The sequence below is a fragment of the Erpetoichthys calabaricus genome, chromosome 13 (genome assembly GCF_900747795.2).
Source record: "Erpetoichthys calabaricus chromosome 13, fErpCal1.3, whole genome shotgun sequence".
Lineage (NCBI taxonomy): Eukaryota > Metazoa > Chordata > Cladistia > Polypteriformes > Polypteridae > Erpetoichthys > Erpetoichthys calabaricus.
Window position 1 is genome coordinate 101,835,726 of NC_041406.2, and position 19,460 is coordinate 101,855,185.

General features: G+C 40.8%; 1 protein-coding gene across 6 annotated transcripts in view; it reads right to left on the reverse strand.

Annotated features, from left to right (window-relative positions):
* Positions 1-15,109, reverse strand: part of LOC114663544 (uncharacterized) — a 314,220-nt gene extending 299,111 nt beyond the window's left edge. For all 6 annotated transcript variants that reach the window (XM_051935945.1, XM_051935942.1, XM_051935943.1 and 3 more), the window contains exons 1-2: positions 15,035-15,109; positions 2,866-3,054 (exon numbers count right to left, since the gene is read on the reverse strand). In XM_051935945.1, the coding sequence (XP_051791905.1) occupies positions 2,866-3,030 (165 nt within the window). In that variant the 5' untranslated portion in view covers positions 3,031-3,054; positions 15,035-15,109. The remainder of the gene's footprint in view (positions 1-2,865; positions 3,055-15,034) is intronic.
* Between the last annotated feature and the right edge of the window lie 4,351 nt (positions 15,110-19,460).

Consider the following 19,460-nt stretch of genomic DNA (forward strand, 5'->3'; position numbering starts at 1 on the left):
CCCGTCCTTTAAAATACGGAATCGTGCCGCGTTTGAGAATGAAATTGCGCGTCCCGTTTTGAATCAATACTGGACGGGATTTATCCCGTATTTTTTTTATAATTTTTTTTTTAAAGCAGCGTCTCATGCAAATCATCCCACACGCATTTTATGAAGATGCCTCCTTTCCTAGTTTTGATTGGGTAATAGTTGATGTCATTGTTAGTTTGATTGGTGTTTTTAACTGTCCAGTGAGGAGGGCGTGTCTTTTAAGTACAGTCTGCAAAGTGTTGGCACTGAGATGTGGCGTCAGCGCCATTGTTGAAGCCCCTAACGTTGCGGTCAGCAAGTCGGCTAACATCCGCCATGTGCCGTCTTTCAGTTGCGAGAAGCAGATCATAGAATGGTTGAAACTGTTGCCCCTAACGTTGCGCCACGGCGTGTGGTTCGTTTATACCTCGTGTCTTCTCATTAAACTTTTATCTCGCGAATATGTTATTGCAATCCGCAGCGGGAGCGTTTCTATAAACTTAATTTAAACTTACGTTTTACACCGTGCTTTGTTTCCCTTATGAACATGCTTGTATGCTTAACTCGCTCCGTTCTCAATTGTTTAATAAATTTTTTGCTCTTCGCTGTTTGCGGCTGTTCCTCCATTTCCCCCTACTTCGTTGTTTTATCTCGCGAATATGTTATTGCAATCCTTAACGGGAGCGTTTCAATAAACTGATTGAAAATAGTTTTGCATTTACCTTTTTAGTAAAAGGCGAGCTTTTAAGCCTGAGAAATCACCGCGTAAATGCACACGTTTAATTGGACATGTGTTAATATGTATGGTTACACAGTATTAAAAGACAGTGAACAACGTCAGTTACCTTTGTTCCCGCGTTTGATAAAAGGTGAGCTTTTAAGCCTGAGAAATCACCCCGTAAATGCACACGTTTAATTGAACATGTGTTAATATGTATGCTTACACAGTATTAAAAGACAGTCAAAAATTAACGTCATTTACCTTCGTTCCCACGTGTGACTCGTGCTGTAAATCTCTTCCTTGTTTTCAGTTCACGTGATTACGTAGGAGGCGTGATGACGCGATACGTGACTCCGCCTCCTCCATTACAGTGTATGGACAAAAAATATGTTCCAGTTATGACCATTATGCTTTGAATTTCGAAATGAAACCTGCCTAACTTTTGTAAGTAAGCTGTAAGGAATGAGCCTGACAAATTTCAGCCTTCCACCTACACGGGAAGTTGGAGAATTAGTGATGAGTCAGTCAGTGAGTGAGTGAGTCAGTCAGTCAGTGAGGACTTTGCCTTTTATTATTATAGATGATACAAGCTAAATCTCATATATACTTCTCTTCTGGTTCGTCCTGCTTCCTGTTTAAAAGTGGTCCCGCCCACACGCAGCCGACACGGCATTTCTCGATTGCTATTCCTCCTCTTCCAAACCCTTCCCCACGCTGCCTGCAGCTCCTCTTCAAAACCAGTCCCGCCTACACGCAGCAGACACAGCATTTCTCGATTCCTATTCCTGCTCTTCCAAACCCTTCTCCACGCTGCCTGAGGCCTCTCATACACCCCCACGCTGCTTTTCTCGATTCCTATTCCTCCTTTGGACTACCCCGCTCCTCTCTCATGACCCCATTGGTGTCACGTCACCGCCCTATATCTAGCCTCGCGTGACCTTTCACTTCAACCATGTGTGCGCCTGGGTGTCTTTTCTGTAGCCTGCTACAGAAAGGTACTCTGCCCACCATTGCCATTGGTTTCGCTCCTTCGTATTTTCGTTATACTGCGACGGTTGTTTCCTAAGCCTTTGTTATAAAATGAACGGCAGTATCTTCTCTGTCGACGGGTTTTTGTACAACATCATCTCTATTCCAGGATCCGGCAACTGCCTCTTACTATCAGTGGGTTATTTCTTGACACAAACGGTTGACGAAGGCAATGCACTCTCACTACGACATAGGGCAGTAGATTTCGTTGCACCAGTCGTCAGCCATGGTCAGTTGTACATGACTTTTTCTAGGGTTAGATCTTTCAACTCATTATCTGTCGTCTCCACCAAAACACCTATTCACAACTGCATCTTTCAAGAAGTATTTATTTTTTCTTGATTTCTGAATTCCTTTCTCACCGTTTTCTGTTCCTATTCTTACACTGCTGTATGCTACAGCGGGTGTCGGCTAGTATTAAATATTTTAAAAACTCTGATTGCGGAAGTGATGCAGAAAACACAGCATAGAACGTCTGGAGTAACATGATGCAGAAATTAGTGCAAGGTAAAATAAAGGACCATTCCTTTACAATTTAATGTCAGTGTTTGGTTCTGAATAAAAAATTTTCTAGTATAGATTTGAATTATATTTGAAAAGTGGTGTTCAATCTGACAACTCTACTGTACATAGAATTTTACTACCAAGTCATTAAATACAATAATCCAGAATAAAGTACCAAAAGAGTAGTTCTTCAGAGCAGAAAAATAAATTTAATTGGAAAAAAATTCAAACCTCCTACTTACTTATTTCATCTTTGACTATAACGAATCTTCTTACAAAATGCACTTACCAATATTCTAAATACTTGACAAATTTTGTTAAAATATTTTATATAATTTTTCACATCGTTAAGTTGTAAATTTAAAATCAAACTATAAGAATTATTTACAAATAACACAACTTGGCAGCTATTAAAAATGTAGCATTTTGTAAAAGGAATAAAAGAGGGTTTTTTTTTATAAATAAAACTTTTAAAACATATTTTAGCTATAAACTGCTCCACAGGTCTGTGTCACTTATTTTTGTTTGGAAGAAAAACTTACGTATTTTACCGAAATGAGACTGATGAATAACAAACAGTGGTAAAATGAAACATTACATACCTTGCAAACCCACAAATCAGTGGGTTTACTTGCAACTGGGTTTTTCTTTTTTTTCTTTCTACCCATCTTGGGTTCAGTCGATGTCACTAAGTTTGACTCCTGGTTTTCAGTAAAAAGAAAAATCGAATTTTCACTAACATCATCAGATGTAAAATGAAAATTCATCTTTTCACAATATACTTGGTCCACCTAAAAATAAATAAAGAAAAGGATGATATTAGACAATGTAACTGAAAATGTAATCTTTTTCAAATTGTGAGAGAATGGGGTTCTTGATAAAAACTTGCAAATTCCACAAAGAAAGAACACTAGGTAAGCCATAGCCAATTATCTATACATTATAAAGAAAACAAATCACTCAGTTAAAAACAAAACACTCAATATTTCTAACATTCCTGTAGATATGCTCAAAGGTGATTCAGTTAGTGCACAGATTATATCAGCCTGCAATGCACAAAGGAAAACATGCTGCAAGAAACATAAGCCAATAAAAATGAAGTATTTTACACATTAAAGAAAGCACATTATCTGTATAGTACAATGAACAACTATTCATACATTAATGAGCACTGTACATGCATATTAATGTTAAGAACAGCAGACACTGTGTACTGAAAAAAACCTACATTGCAACAAAATTATATTCACCTGTGGAATCTTTTTTTTTTTTTTTTTTATAAACTAACAGTTGCTGTTTATGTTATTAAGTGTACTGTATCTCAGGTAAGTGACTATATACATGACAGCCCTCACAACAAAAAATTAATGCGAGTCCAGAGACAAATCCAATTGACAACTGAATTATCTGAAACATGGGCTTCAATATATATATACGAACAGTCTGATGCAATAAAAGAACAGTCTGATGTGATTAACAGTGGATAAATATATCACCATTATTTGGATATACTCTACACCAAGATCTGGTATATAACTGGAATGAACAACCATTTTATTGCCAAAATAAAATTCCCTTTTAAAACAGGCAAAACAATAAAGAAGTCCTATCTAACAAAGTGTCAAAATGGAAACACATTGTACAAATGTAATTTTGCAAATGGGAGAATAGAAGCAGGTTTCTTTGCACATCTTTTCTGTTGCTTAGGCATGAGAGGGTAGAATGTCAGTGCTTGATCCACACAATAGATGCCGCCCATTTGGTCATTGTGGACTACCGCAGCACAAGGCTCAGTGACTTTCACATCTCCCCTAATACAAACATTGACAACTGTAGCACTGTAAACAGTGTGCTTAGAGAGCTAATGTATTTCTTGTCCTTCTTCTTGATCACAATCATTTTGCCTTTCTGATACATAAATATTGTTCCCCCACTGCTGCTTTGCAAAACTGAAGTCACCTTGAAAATCACAGCAGTTTGGTCATACAGTGCTGTATGCTTCAGTTTCATTATCCCTGTCAATGTCTGATTACCAATTCACATTGTCATCACTATGACTTCATTAGACTAGTGGTTCATTTTCAGTCTGTTCTAAAACTGACTTCACAGCTTTTCGTTTACACACCATTCTATGCTTAGAATACAATAACACAGTCCATCTTGAGAGGTGCTGCTATTTCTCTAAGATTATAAATAACAATGCTAGTAATCCCAGAGTCTTATTCTTGACAATTGATTGTTTGCTAAACCCAGGTAACTCAAAGGAATGCCTCCTAAGTACTTCCAGTAAAACCTGTGAGGCTATTGCTATATTTTTCAATCACAAAATTAATATTATAAATAACATAGTATATCTCCCCAATACTAAGGATCCTTCTAAACCCCAGTTTTCCGTTATAAACAAATTAAACTCTTTCACTAGGATAGATTTACCTGACTTACATAAAATAATTTCTCAACTGAAACCCTCCACCTGCGCCCTTGACCCAATACCAACAAATTTTTTCAAAGAAGTATCGGACGTTCTAATTTATAATATTCTTGACACAGTAAATTCGTCATTAGATACGGGGGTGTTCCCAGACTGTCTCAAGACTGCTGTAGTTAAACCCCTACTTAAGAAAAATAATCTTTACCCTTCTGCTCTTGAAAATTTTAGACACATCTCTAACCTACCTTTCTTAAGTAAAATTTTAGAGAAGACAGTCATCATGCAGTTAAATGACCACCTCAATAAACATGCTATTCTTGATAAATTTCAGTCAGGTTTTAGAACAAATCATAGCACAGAAACTGCACTAAAGTAGTAAATGACTTGCGGGTAAATGCAGACAGAGGCCATTTATCTGTTGTCACGCACGCGCGCATGGGGAGTCGCAGAACGACCCGGGTAGTAGCGCGAAATCCGAAAGCCATACGGGACGGGCAGGCAACTAACCTTGTTCTCTTTTATTTTCCCAGAAAGAAGGAAATGACGGCACCCTGAATCGCCTCCCGTTCCTCCACTTCCGCATCTTCCTTCCCTCTGATGACATCAGTATCCCAGACTACACCACTCCTCGTTACCCAGCATTCCTCTGTTCAATTCCGGTCCCCTCTATAAATGTTCCCCATCAAGCCATACTGTTTGTTAGCAGTTAACAAGTGAATGCACTCTGGACTGTATAACCTCATTTTTGAACCTTCTTTACAGTATACGGGGCCGGAAACCTCAAACCTTTATGCTCTGTTGTGTCTTTACTTTACAGTGGCGTAGTCGGCAGGAGACAAATCGTCCGAATAATGACCGAACGACAGGATCTGAACGCAGTACTAATGACTCTGGCAACCCAGCTACAGAAGCTGCAGGTATAGCATGCCGCAACGCAGCGAAAACTGGCAGAAACCACGGCTAGGCTCGACTCACCTGACGTGTTAAGACCAGAGCCTGCACGGCCCCGCCTCCGCCTACTGTCCCGCTTTCGGAGGCGGATGACATAGAATCATACCTGGGAATCTTTGAGAGGACTGCCTCTCGGAACCAGTGGCCGCGATCGGACTGGGCGTCCATCTTAGCGCCGTACCTGAAGGGCGCTGCGCAGCGGGCTTATTACGATCTCCCCGAGGAGGAGGCTGCGAGTTATGACAATCTGAAAACCGAGATTCTAAGCCGCTACGGCGTCACGCCGGACCAGCAGGCGAGTGAATGGAGGCTGTGGTGCTTCAATCCTGAAGGCCCGGCCAGAGCGCAAGCCTTTGAATTCTGGGGCAAAATGGGCCGCTGGCTACGGCCAGAAGGGCCCCACGCTCAGAAGGTCGTGGAACAGGTAGCATGTGAAGGCCTCATAAACGCCATGCCAGACTATCTCGCCCAGCAGGTCCAGCGACACCCCTACAAGGATATGAAAGGCCTCTTAGAGGTCTTGGAGCGTCAGCTCGCGGTTCACCGATCCGGGGGGGCGGAACGGCCGGCTCGTGGAGCCCGACAGGGACGCGCTAGCCACCCCGAGCCGGAAGCACCAGTAAAGCCCCGGGAGAAGCCAGCCCCGCCGCGCTGTTTCAAGTGCGGGGAGCTCGGCCACATCTTGCCAGCCTGTCCCTTACATGTGGAGGCAATGGATTGCAGCATGGCCCTGACAGAAAGGTATAGTGCTTTGTCTCATCCCTTGGCTGTTCCGAATGTGGGAGTGGTATTGGTAAATGGGTACTCGGTGAGGGCATTGTTTGACTCCGGGAGCAATATATCTATTGTTGCTCGCCGTTATGTCTTGCCGCGACAGTGGATAAGTCAACATTTAAAAGTTACCTGTGTGCACGGAGAGACCAGGGCGTATAGAGCCGCGAATTGTTTTATTGCTTGGAAGGGAGAGGTGATTCAACTGGCGGTCGCTGTTCTTCCGGAACCCCCCTTCCCAGTAATATTGGGGCACGACTGGTCAAAGATAAATTGCGGCAAGACGAAATCCACTCCTTGTAAAAACTTGGGTCTGGCTGTGAGTAAACCAAAGAAGCTCGCTGCGACTCCCACGCTGTGCCATGCGGCAAATAATGATGACATAGGTCGCCCGGGGGAAGGTTCTCAGGTGTCGGACCCTGACCCGGAACCTTTGGGTGAGGGCCTGAGCCGGAGCACCGACCCCTATTTGGCGGCGGACGATCCACTAAGCCGGGTGGAGCTTCAGTATAGGGCTACACCGGCTTCCTTTAAACGCGAGCAGTGGAATGATGATTCCCTAAAGTTTGCCAGAAATGCTGTTGTTGCTGTGAATGGCCATTTGTCAAGCGATCCCGCACCACCGGAGCCCTACTTTATTCTTGAAAATGATCTGTTGTACCGAGTCGCGACTCACGAAGGTGAGATGCGGAAGTTGTTGCTAGTCCCACGGACCTACCGGCGGGAGGTGTGTGAACTAGCGCATGCCCATCTCTTAGGCACCCATCTAGGGGCCGAGAAAACGTTGGAGAGGATAAAGCTCCGATTTTATTGGCCCGGTATTAACGAGGAGGTCCGGCGCTTCTGTCAATCCTGCCCGGACTGTCAGATTCGCCAGATCCCTAGGAGGGCTCGAGCTCCTCTCGTACCAATCCCCCTTGTCGATATTCCCTTCGAAAGAATCGGGGTAGACATAGTGGGTCCCCTGGAGCCTTCAAGCCGCGGCCTTAAGTATATATTGGTTACGGTAGACTACACGACTTGTTACCCAGAGGCGGTTCCGTTGCGCTCCGCTACTACTAAAACAATCGCACGGGAACTAGTACTTTTCTTTTCCAGAGTGGGAATACCCAAAGAAGTCCTCACGGACCAGGGTACTCCCTTTACTTCGGATACGTTTAGAGAGGTGGCCAAGTTACTGCGGATAAAGCATCTTAAGACGTCTGTTAATCATCCCCAGACCGACGGATTAGTCAAGCGATTTAATCAGACGCTTAAGCAAATGCTACGCAAAGTAGTCAGCGTGGACGGTAGAAACTGGGATCAGCTTTGCCCCTCGTCCTTTTTGCATACCGGGAGGTGCCCCAAGCTTCCACGGGCTTTTCCCCATTTGAGTTATTATATGGACGCCAACCCCGGGGACTATTGGACATAGTGAAAGAAGGATGGGAGGAGGAGACCCTTCCTTCTACAAACGTTGTGGAGTATATCGCGCAACTGCGTGATAGGCTAGCCCACATCAGGCCGATTCTCAAAGATCACCTGACGCGTGCTCAAGCTGCGCAGGCGCGTTGCTACAATAAGAACTCCACCCTCAGGGAATTCCAGCCTGGGGATCGGGTGATGGTGCTCGTACCATCCTTCCACTCTAAATTATTGGCACATTGGCTAGGGCCTTACGAGGTTATAGAGAGAAAGGGGCTGGTCGATTATTTGGTCCGACAACCAAATCGCCGACCACGCGAAAGGGTTTATCACGTGAACTTATTGAAGCCATGGAGAGTTCGGGAAGAGGCCCCGATCTCCGGTACAACCCTCTCCCTGTTTTCAAAGAACATGCCACTTAACCTCGGTCCTGATTTGTCATCGTCCCAACGCCAGGAGCTGGAACAAGCGATCCTGGCTGTCCCTGAGGTGGTAAGCGAGACGCCGGGCCGCACCGCGCTGATTGAGCACGACATCAGTATGGATCCCGGGGTGGTAGTCAGGGAAAGGGCCTATCGCCTCCCGGAGGCAAAACGCGCGGAGGTCGAACTCGAGATCCAGCGGATGTTGGACTTGGATGTCATTGAGGAAAGTCACAGCCCGTGGTCCAGTCCTATCGTCCTCGTCTCTAAGCCAGATGGCTCTTGGAGGTTCTGTAATGACTTTATAGACGTCTGAATCAGGTCTCCAAGTTTGATGCCTACCCTATGCCCCGGATAGACGACCTTATTGCGCGTTTGGGTACGGCTCAATACTTGACTACTCTTGACATGACCAAAGGGTACTGGCAAATTCCCTTAACGGCATCCGCAAAGGAGAAAAACGCCTTCAGTACCCCTAGTGGACATTGGCACTATAAGGTTCTCCCATTTGGGCTGCATGGGGCACCTGCGACTTTCCAGCGTCTGGTCGATAGAGTGCTACGACCCCACCAGTCCTATTGTGCCGCCTATCTGGATGACGTCGTCATCTATTCCGGCACCTGGGAGGAGCATATCGTGCAGGTGTATGCTGTCCTGGCCACATTAGCGAAAGCCGGTCTCCGTATAAACCCTCGGAAATGTTTTTTTGGGTTGAAGGAGGCCAAATATTTGGGCTACCTAGTGGGGCGAGGACGGGTGAAGCCGCAATGCTCCAAAATTAAAGACATCCTGGAATGGCCCCGTCCGAGTACCAAGAGACAGGTGCAGGCTTTCTTGGGGTTGGCGGGGTACTACCGCCGGTTTGTGCCCTGTTTCTCTGAAAGGGCAGCACCCTTGACTAACCTGACAAGAAAGGGGGCTCCATTGTATGTGGTATGGGATCCTACAGCAGATCGGGCATTTCGTGACTTAAAAGCGGCTCTTACCTCGGCACCTGTGTTAAACACACCTGATTTTTCGCTTCCTTTTCTTCTCCAGACCGATGCTTCGGACACAGGCCTAGGCGCAGTGCTGAGCCAGAGCATCGACGGTGTCGAGCACCCCGTTTTTTACCTGAGCCGGAAACTGTTGGACCGGGAGACCAGGTATGCGGCAGTGGAGAGGGAAGCCCTGGCCATCAAGTGGGCGGTTACACATCTGAGGTACTACCTGCTGGGTCGGGAGTTCACCCTTATGACGGACCATGCGGCCCTCCAGTGGATGGCGTTACACAAGGAATCGAATCCCCGGGTCACCAGGTGGTTTTTGGACCTTTAGCCTTACAAGTTTACCGTCACTTATAGGCGGGGTAACCTTCAAGCCAATGCCAACACCCTCTCCCGGGTTCACGACCTCTCGGTCCGGTCCGCCCGCCCCGATGGGGCTGGGCTGAGGGGGGGGCCCTGTCACGCACGCGCGCATGGGGAGTCGCAGAACGACTCGGGTAGTAGCGCGAAATCCGAAAGCCATACGGGACGGGCAGGCAACTAACCTTGTTCTCTTTTATTTTCCCAGAAAGAAGGAAATGACGGCACCCTGAATCGCCTCCCGTTCCTCCACTTCCGCATCTTCCTTCCCTCTGATGACATCAGTATCCCAGACTACACCACTCCTCGTTACCCAGCATTCCTCTGTTCAATTCCGGTCCCCTCTATAAATGTTCCCCATCAAGCCATATTGTTTGTTAGCAGTTAACAAGTGAATGCACTCTGGACTGTATAACCTCATTTTTGAACCTTCTTTACAGTATACGGGGCCGGAAACCTCAAACCTTTATGCTCTGTTGTGTCTTTACTTTACACTGTTCTCATCCTCATAGATCTGAGTGCCGCATTTGACACCATTGATCATAATATTCTTAGAAATCGCCTTAGTCAATGGGTGGGCCTCTCTGGCAGTGTCTTAAATTGGTTTGAATCCTACCAGGCAGGGAGAAAATTCTTTGTTAGTTGTGGTAATCACAACTCAAGGACACATGATATCCAATATGGTGTTCCACAAGGCTCTATCCTGGGTCCGCTGCTCTTCTCAATCTACATGCTTCCGTTAGGTCAGATTATCTCAGGGCACAACGTGAGCTACCACAGCTATGCTGATGACACACAGCTGTATTTATCAATAGCACCTGATGACCCCGATTCTATTGATTCACTAACACAATGTCTGACTTGTATTTCAGAATGGATGAATAGTAACTTTCTCAAGCTAAATAAAGAGAAAACTGAAATCTTAGTGATTGGCAATAATGGATACAATGAGGCTATTACAAATAAACTGGATATATTAGGATTAAAAGTCAAGACGGAGGTAAAAAGCTTAGGGGTAACTGTTGACTGTAATCTGAATTTTAAATCGCATATTAATCAGATCACTAGAACAGCATTTTTTCACTTAAGAAACATAGCAAAAGTTAGACCTCTTATATCATTGAAAGATGCTGAGAAATTAGTTCACGCGTTTGTTTTCAGTCGACTAGATTACTGTAACGTAGTCCTCTCAGGAATACCCAAAAAAGACATAAATCGTTTGCAACTAGTGCAGAATGCAGCTGCTAGAATCCTAACAAGGAAAAGAAAATCTGAGCACATTTCTCCAGTTTTGATGTCACTACACTGGTTACCTGTGTCATTCAGGATTGACTTTAAAATTCTGCTTATGGTTTATAACAGGGGTAGGCAACGTCGGTCCTGGAGTGCCACAGTATGTGCAGGTTTTTGTTCCAACCCAGTTCCTTAACGAGAACTCAATTATTGCTGATGAAGCACATATTGCTTAAGTGACATTTTAATGCTTCATTTTAGTGGTCTCGCTTGTTAAGGTTCTCCAAACTTAATTGCTTATTTCAATCTTAAACTGCTGCATTCAGTGTTTTAATTACTCCTTATTAGCAATAAGATGTAAAAGACAAAGCAGCCAGCAGTTCTCCAGCTAGCTTTTTTCCAATTACATCTGTGTGTGTTCATCATGCACGGTTTGATTTAATAAAACACTTAATAGAAAAATGTGACAGACTGAAAATGATCTGTTTTAGACTTCAAATCATTTGGATGATATCCTTGGAAAGGAAAAAATCTACGATATAAAAGCCTTACATTGCACAGACTAACAAGCCATAAAATTAAATAAGGTCTGAGATTGGCAATGATTGGTTTCTAATTAAGCAATTGGGTTGAATGAAAACCTGTAGCCACTGCAGCTCACCAGGACCGACATTGCCTACCCCTGTTTTACATCTTATTGCTAATAAGGAGCAATTAAAACACTGAATGCAGCAGTTTAAGATTGAAATAAGCAATTAAGGTTGGAGAACCTTAACAAGCGAGACCACTAAAATGAAGCATTAAAATGTCACTTAAGCAATATGTGCTTCATCAGCAATAATTGAGTTCTCGTTAAGGAACTGGGTTGGAACAAAAACCTGCACATACTGTGGCACTCCAGGACCGACGTTGCCTACCCCTGGTTTATAAAGCCTTAAATAATCTCGCCCCATCTTATATATCGGAATGTCTGACATCTTATATTCCAAATCGTAATCTCAGATCCTCAAATGAGTGTCCCCTTAGAATTCTGAGAGCAAAACTTAAAAGAAGTGGTGAGGCGGCCTTCTGCTGTTATGCACCTAAAATCTGTAATAGCCAACCAATAGGAATTCGCTTGGCTAAAATAGTGGAGCACTTCAAAAAATAGCTGAAAACATATTATTTTAACATGGCCTTCTCATAATTTCACTGTAATTTAATCCTGATACTCTGTATATCCAATTCATTATAATAACTATCCATGGTAGCTCTAAAATCTGTACTAACCCCTATACTCTCTTCTGTTTCTTTTTCCGGTGTCCTTTTGGTGTTGGCTTTCGCCACCACCACCTACTCAAAGCACCATGATGTTCCAACAGTGAAGAATTAAAAGCCAGAAGTCTGCATGTCCATCATCATCAAGTCCTTCCGTGAGAACCCTAGACACAAGAGGACTACTTCATTTATGTTAGGTAGAGTGCCCAGAGGGAACTGGGCGGTCTTGTGGCCTGGAACCCCTGCAGATTTTATTTTTTTCTCCAGCCGTCTGGAGTTTTTTTTTTTTGTTTTTTCTGTCCACCCTGGCCATCGGACCTTACTCTTTTTTTTATGTTAACTAATATTGTCTTATTTTAATTTCTTATGTTGTTATATATATATATATATTTTTTATTTACTGTTCTTCATTATGTAAAGCACTTTGAGCTACTTTTTTGTATGAAAATGTGCTATACAAATAAATATTATTATTATTATTATATTATTATTATGCTTAGGTTTAAGGCTTCACCCAAACTCATCAATATTTATAAGTTACTATAGAGTGGCAAAACACAGAGAAATATTCATACTTTTTTCACAGTATATTATTTTATCTACAAAATGGTAACAGATTACTGTACCCAGAGTTATTGAGCTTAACGTTTTACATCAGAACATTACAGCTTAACCCAAGAGTCGCTGATACTTAACTGTATTTACATAAAATTCTAAGCCCGAGAGATGTTCAGAATTAATGTCAAGGAGGTTAAAAGACATTAAAAGTAGGTGTGAGTGACAATGAATAAGTGCCTCCTCTGTTAAGAAAGTGTCTGCATTTTAAAATCCTCTGTCTTTTTCACTTCAACTAAAATAAAGGTATCACTAAAAACAGGCTGGACACATCTCTAATGCATCACTGGTGAAGCTTACCAGTTTAACTAGTTTGAGCACTTTCCTTTTCCCAGCATAACACTTAAAAGAGATACTGCTGTGAACAAACCAAAAACTGAACAAACTAGAGGGATAAAGAATGTCATTCTCTGATCAGCAGCTGTGATAAAAACCATGGAACAATAAAAAAAAAAAGGCCGAAATGCCTAAAGAGGCTTGTGCTAAATTTGAGGCACTTCACTGGTTCACTAACAAGATGCCCAGTGTCATACTAATCACTCTTCAGGCCTAACTCAACACCTACTCACAGGAAGAACATGCTAACTCCACACTGCCAACAACCTGAATGAGACGAGTGTGCCAACCAACACACCACTTTTATGCTGTCCCATTCAAGTACTACTCTTATTTGATAATGTTAGGTAAGGACTAATTTTAACACCACAAGCGTAAATATGTCTAGGTATACAGGTCAAATTTAAGTTGCAAATGTGTCCCCAATTTAAAATTGAGTTGTTGGGTGTTTGAATCTGAGTTACACTACTGTATGTAAAACAAGGACCAGAAAGATTAGATATAGAGCAAAATCACCAATGTACAATATACATATAGAAAAAATGTCAACCTATATGAAATCAACAGACGCCTTCTGACTAACCATCTCTGATTTGCTTCATGCTTTACAGAAATGTTGTTGTACCGAAAAACTAGCATGCTAAATTGTAGCCGTGTGTGTTCATTAACTTCTGATTTGAAAAGGGGGCATGGTCCTAAGTTTAACAAACGAGTCCTATTATAAACCTGACAATGTACCATAAGTAATAACTTTTAAACTGTTAATGTTATATGCATGATTATTTTCTTTATATATTTTAACTTCCAAAATACTTGGTCCACAGGTACATATATGCCAAGTTATGGCTTGCTAAAAATTATCATGTAGTGAGAAGTCAAGCAAAATGACACCTTTTATTGGCTAACTAAAAAGATTGCAATATGCAAGCTTTCGAGGCAACTCAGGCCCCATCTTCAGGCAAGATGTGATCAAAATTACCAAAAAAAAAAAAAAAAAGTTTTTTGTGCTGTACAGCAATTCTGGCTGTCTATATTGATACATTAAACTATATCAAGTATTTACATTTTTTATAGGTATTAACCCAGCCACAGGGGATGCACATACCAGTGTGTTTCTTTGTGCCGGTCCCAAGCCCGGATAAATGGGGAAGGTTACGTCAGGAAGGGCATCCGGTGTAAAATTTTGCCAAATCAATATGCGGACATTTTTTATAGGTATTAGTCTTGTTATAGTTCTTCTTTAGCAACTAGGTGCCCTTCTGAAACATTGTCATTTTAAGCAACACTACTTCTTTAGTAAAATTAGTGCCAAATCTCCTTATTAAAGCCTCTATATCTCAGAAGCGAATGAAAATACGAACCTACAATTTTGCACACTAGTTACCGAGTACAAGGACATTACTTTCTACAAGCATGAAGCAAATCGTAGCTTGTCAATCGGGAGCACTTTCTAAAATCTGTTGATTTTGTCGCGGATTGACTCAAAAATCTTTCCATATACACACTTTAAATCTGTTAAGAGTTACTTTAACAATGGTGATTCTAGTGTATTTTAAAACTTAGAATTTGCATTTTACATCAAATCTTACGTTATCGGTTTTGTTTCTGAACCATGCCAGTATTGCAGATAGCAGATCCGAATAATAACTGCCCACAAAGGCTGTAATTCCCTAAACTTGAATAAAGCTTTGTTTTTTTTTATAAATCGCTAACTAAATAAAAACAGGACGTTCACTCGACAGGTAAAAAGCTTCCTTCTGTACATACACGCTATACGTTATGTGGAAGACGAAACTATGAATTGTGATGCTATCAATGTTTACACTTTTGCACCACTTACGAGACCAGCGTCTCTTAACAACCCATTTGCCCGTTTTTAAAAACATTTTACTCTAATTATTCTGTCTTGTATTCAGCGCTATACTCGCCCTATGATAGTCTTTCCGCTATTATTGTCAACGAGTTCTAGTTCTGTTCAATTTTTATAATACATGGAACAACAAACCTTTAACAATTTTCAGTACCGGGGGGCGAGCGTAGGACTGAGTTCTACTTCCGGCGGCAGGAGCAGTAATGTGACGCACTGCATCTTGGGAGAACGTACAGTGCAAATGTGTTTATAACTGAAAGTTTTACTGGCAGGGGGAGAACGGGTGTAAAGAGGCCAAAAAAGTTATTATTTTGTACACGTAATGTTTACTTTTTACTTTAAATGCTTCTGTAAATCACTCTTATATTTTATGTTGTCTTAATATACAGAGCATCAGCCTAAAGTGTTAATTTTTAACATTTACATAAAGTGAAAGCAGGACTTTAATTTGCTTTTGTCTACTCTATTTTCCTTTTTCCTCTGAACTTTTTTATTCCTACACTCCTTCTGTCACTTATCTTTGTACTCATTTTAGTTTCATAAGTTGTTTTATAATACATTTATTTTTCTTCCATCACTGTTCTATAGTTGGTTATGAATTGAGCGATGCGTCTTCTAGTTATTCCTTTATTTTCTTCAAAATTGTGTCTTCCATTATTTCATTTTTCTGATATTTTGTATTAAACGCCCTTTGTTGTTGCCCCTTCTTGTGTTTTGTTATAGCGATTTATACAAACCTGAAAAATGGTCTGTTTTGCCGTCTGCCCCAGTCATAATTCTTATATCTATAATAGCTTATGTGTGTCTCTCCGGTCAATTAATACATGATTAATTTGGTTTGTAAGTTCCTGTCCAGGTGACCGCTAAGTAACTTTATAGATCTTTTTGTGGGGAAAACATGTACTGCTGTCATATTCTTACCGATTGTAAATTCCACTAATTGTTGTACAATTATTGCTGCTGCTCTCATGTGCACCGTGCCTTCCTGTTGTTGGTGTAAATGCCTGCATCATCATCATCATCATTAGTCGGCTGGTGATTGCTTCTATCATTAGACGGAGTTCATGCAGGTGAGAACAAGTTTCCTCCATGGCTCCTGATCTTGTGCTTCTCTTTCAGTTTCAGATGGTGATGGTTTAATATCGTGATTGATGATATTGGCGATGTGCTGCGTATATGTTGCTATTGGGTGACAGACTAGGCATTCTGAGCCCCACAGATTGTTCATATAGGCCAGGGCATACTTTCTTATTAGTTCTTCAGGATTTTGTCATAGCATGTGTCCTATCCATATGAGTTGCCTTTTGATGTTGATTTCTGATACCGGTTTTAGGTTTAGACAACTGTAGATTTAAGTGATTGAGATGTGGTCAGTATGCTTTATTTTTAGCATGATTCTGTAGCAATTCATTGTGTAATTGTGTTCATTTTTGCTCAGAGTTCAAGTTTTACTACCATGCAGAAGAATGCTCAGGTATGAGACATTAAATAGCTGGATCTTGAGTTGAGTTGATAGGTTGATTTGCCAGATAGTTTTTAACTTCCAGAAGGCTGAGTTCTAATGTTGTTGATTTGGAATGGCAACCATTGATTCTAAACTTTTTAAGTCATCCACAACCTTGATTTGTTCTCCTTTGAGCTCTAATGGTAAATGAGGGCCATAATAAGGACTTATTATAATTTGTTCAGTTTTATTGGTATTTATTTAAAGACCAACATAATTGGATATTTGACTTGTTTTCTCTACCTGTGCTGTGATCTCTCGTGATCCATCTCCAGAAGTGCTATGTCATCAACATAGTCTTAAATTGTTAAGCTGTTGCTCAGGCTGTCGCGAGCATTGTCTAGGGTGTTTAATGAGGCCATATTTTTCTTCTGAGTTACGCATGCATAGTCAATCATAATTATAAATAGAAACGATGCCAATACATCCCCTTGAAAGACTCCTGTTCAAGTCCTAAACTTACTTGATAATTGCCTTCTTATATGCCATTCTGTCCTTCTCTTCCCATTCATATCACCAAGTGGTAATTATACATCGTTCTTTGGTATAGTATCAAAAGCATGTTCTTCTTGTTCATAGAAAGTACAGTATCTTTCTATTTTTCATTGGCATCTTCTATTGTCAAAAGTTAAAGGCATGCTATGTGGTGAGAATGGGCTCTGTGTCTGAAGGTTTGAGGAGCTGTATGCCCCCTGGTGGTGCACAATATATATATTTCCATCCATCCATCATCCAACCCGCTATGTCCTGCTGGAGCCAATCCCAGCCAACACAGGGCGCAAGGCAGGAAACAAACCCTGGGCAGGGCGCCAGCCCACTGCAGATATATATTTCTTGTTTCACAAATAATCTTTCTGAATCATTCTCAATATGAATATGCTTAACCAGCTTTACAATTAATTTTAATGAATGTGAAATGGAGGTCCTGCTCAGTGAAGAGGAGGCATGGAAAAAGTTACTATTTACTTATACTGTATAAGCAGTAATCCAAGCAACAAAAGGAAATTGATGGAGTGTCACAGCATGGTGGAGGCACTAAAAAGTTCAAGTTCAGAAAGTTGCACAGTGCCAGAAATAAAAAATGACATACAGTACTTGTGTCTTTGGATCAGCAAAGTAAAAACCTGCAGTAGTTTACAATAGAATCGCACATGAAGAATTTTTACAAAATAGTAGGTTCAGTTTATTTACTGTTTGATTTTTGACAGATTATTCTAAATATCGGTTTCAGTGAAAGGCCCTTTTGATTAACATGTACACAACCTTGCCTGTGTGCAGCAATCTTTTCAACAACTCCAAAAACAATAAGATTGCTCATACAAATATAATAAATATATTTGAAGAGTAATTCTACAAGAATAACATGATTCTAACAGAAGAAAGTGAAACCAGAAAAACAGGAGAATGGATTAGGAACATTTCAATCCAGGATCTAAGCTTAAAAAACAATATTTTTCAACACTCTCAAATTCTAAAAACAAATAGAAATGTAAAAAGACACAAAGGTTAAAATAACAAGATGTGAATAAGGATTGTTTAGGAAAAACAGAACATAATCCTGTGCTACAGCACCAAATGTTTGAGTAATGTTTTGCTCATATTTTTAAGTCCGAGGTCACTGACTATTGTCATTTAAATAATACTTGATAGCCATTGTGTTTACCTGTTAAGGATCCATGGATGTTGACCCAAGCAAATTTAAAAGGGTGAACTTAATTGTTAGGAATAGCAATTCACCACAGAGTCCATACTAGAACAGATCAGAGTGGGTGGGTTCTTCTGCATTAAGAAAGACCAAAGGCAAGAGGACACAGGACCCAGGTCAAGTCATGATATTGATAGCTTGCATAGCAACTCTGTTTCTAGACTGAAAACTGTTTCTTTGTTTTACAGTTTCACATTGTTACAATTGTGCTCAAATGGAATTTCAAAACTTACAAAACACAATAAAATAACTATTTAATCGAATTAAATATATTTTGGAACTATTAAGGAATAAAATAATTCCAAAACTGCAAAAATGATACATTCCAGAAAATGTTTGAATAATGATGTATTTTTGAAAATTAGTATACTCAAAATGGCAAACTGTTGTGAGACCCTCCCAAGCCTGCTCAGAAAAGCCCTCACTGTACTCTACTTGCCTGCATCAGGCATGTCAAGGCCCAAAAATGGAGAAATGTTTATTAATGCAAACAACTTTGAATGTCCCAAAATGTATGAAACTGATTCTTAAGGAGAAACCATAAAAAAAACATTTGTCTTGAAAATCAAATCCCCAAAAAAACTTATTAAAAGAAGAATTTATTCATATAAACAAAAGTAGAACAAAAAAGTGTCAAAAATAGGACTGCATAATATAACACCAGTACGGGTTAGACTATAGTACACTTATTTATTATTAGACTGAGTAATTTATTTATGGTAATGTTTGTTTAATAAATTAGTTGAATTATTATTTGTTTTTGATTATGTATGTGTGTTTGTTGTGTTTTGTGGGTGGTTGCCCAAGAGGTGGGGCCACCTGCCCATCACTGCAAGGGCCTGCCCTAAGGCCTAAAAAGGGAGGGTCAACCCTCAGTCCCCTGAGGTTTATTCAAATGTACTTGGGAGTCGTAAGTTTGTTGGTTTTGTGATTTTCTGGGCTTATTGTGAATTTACTGGATTTTTCATCTCTGTGCTTGTATTTCAGCTATTCTATAGATTTGTGCTTTGGACTTGTTTGCCTTGGATTGCCTTTGTCCTTTTAGGCATTTCCCTTTTCCCTTTTATGCTCTATGGAGCACACTTTTTGTCCAGACCATTTTTGTAAAAATATATATTTTTTATATTATAAAAAATATATTTTATTTTATTTTATTACTAGCTGAGCTTTGACAATAAATTGCCCCAGTGGGCATTTTTGGGATTATTTGGAACTTGTGTCTTGAGACTCTCAAACTAATAGCAAAATGAACTGCCAATATTAAAAAAAAGTCAGCTTAATGCAAAAAGAAGTACTGTACATTTTCTGAAAAAATCCCTTGGCTCGGTATTGTGATTTCCTGAACACTGGCA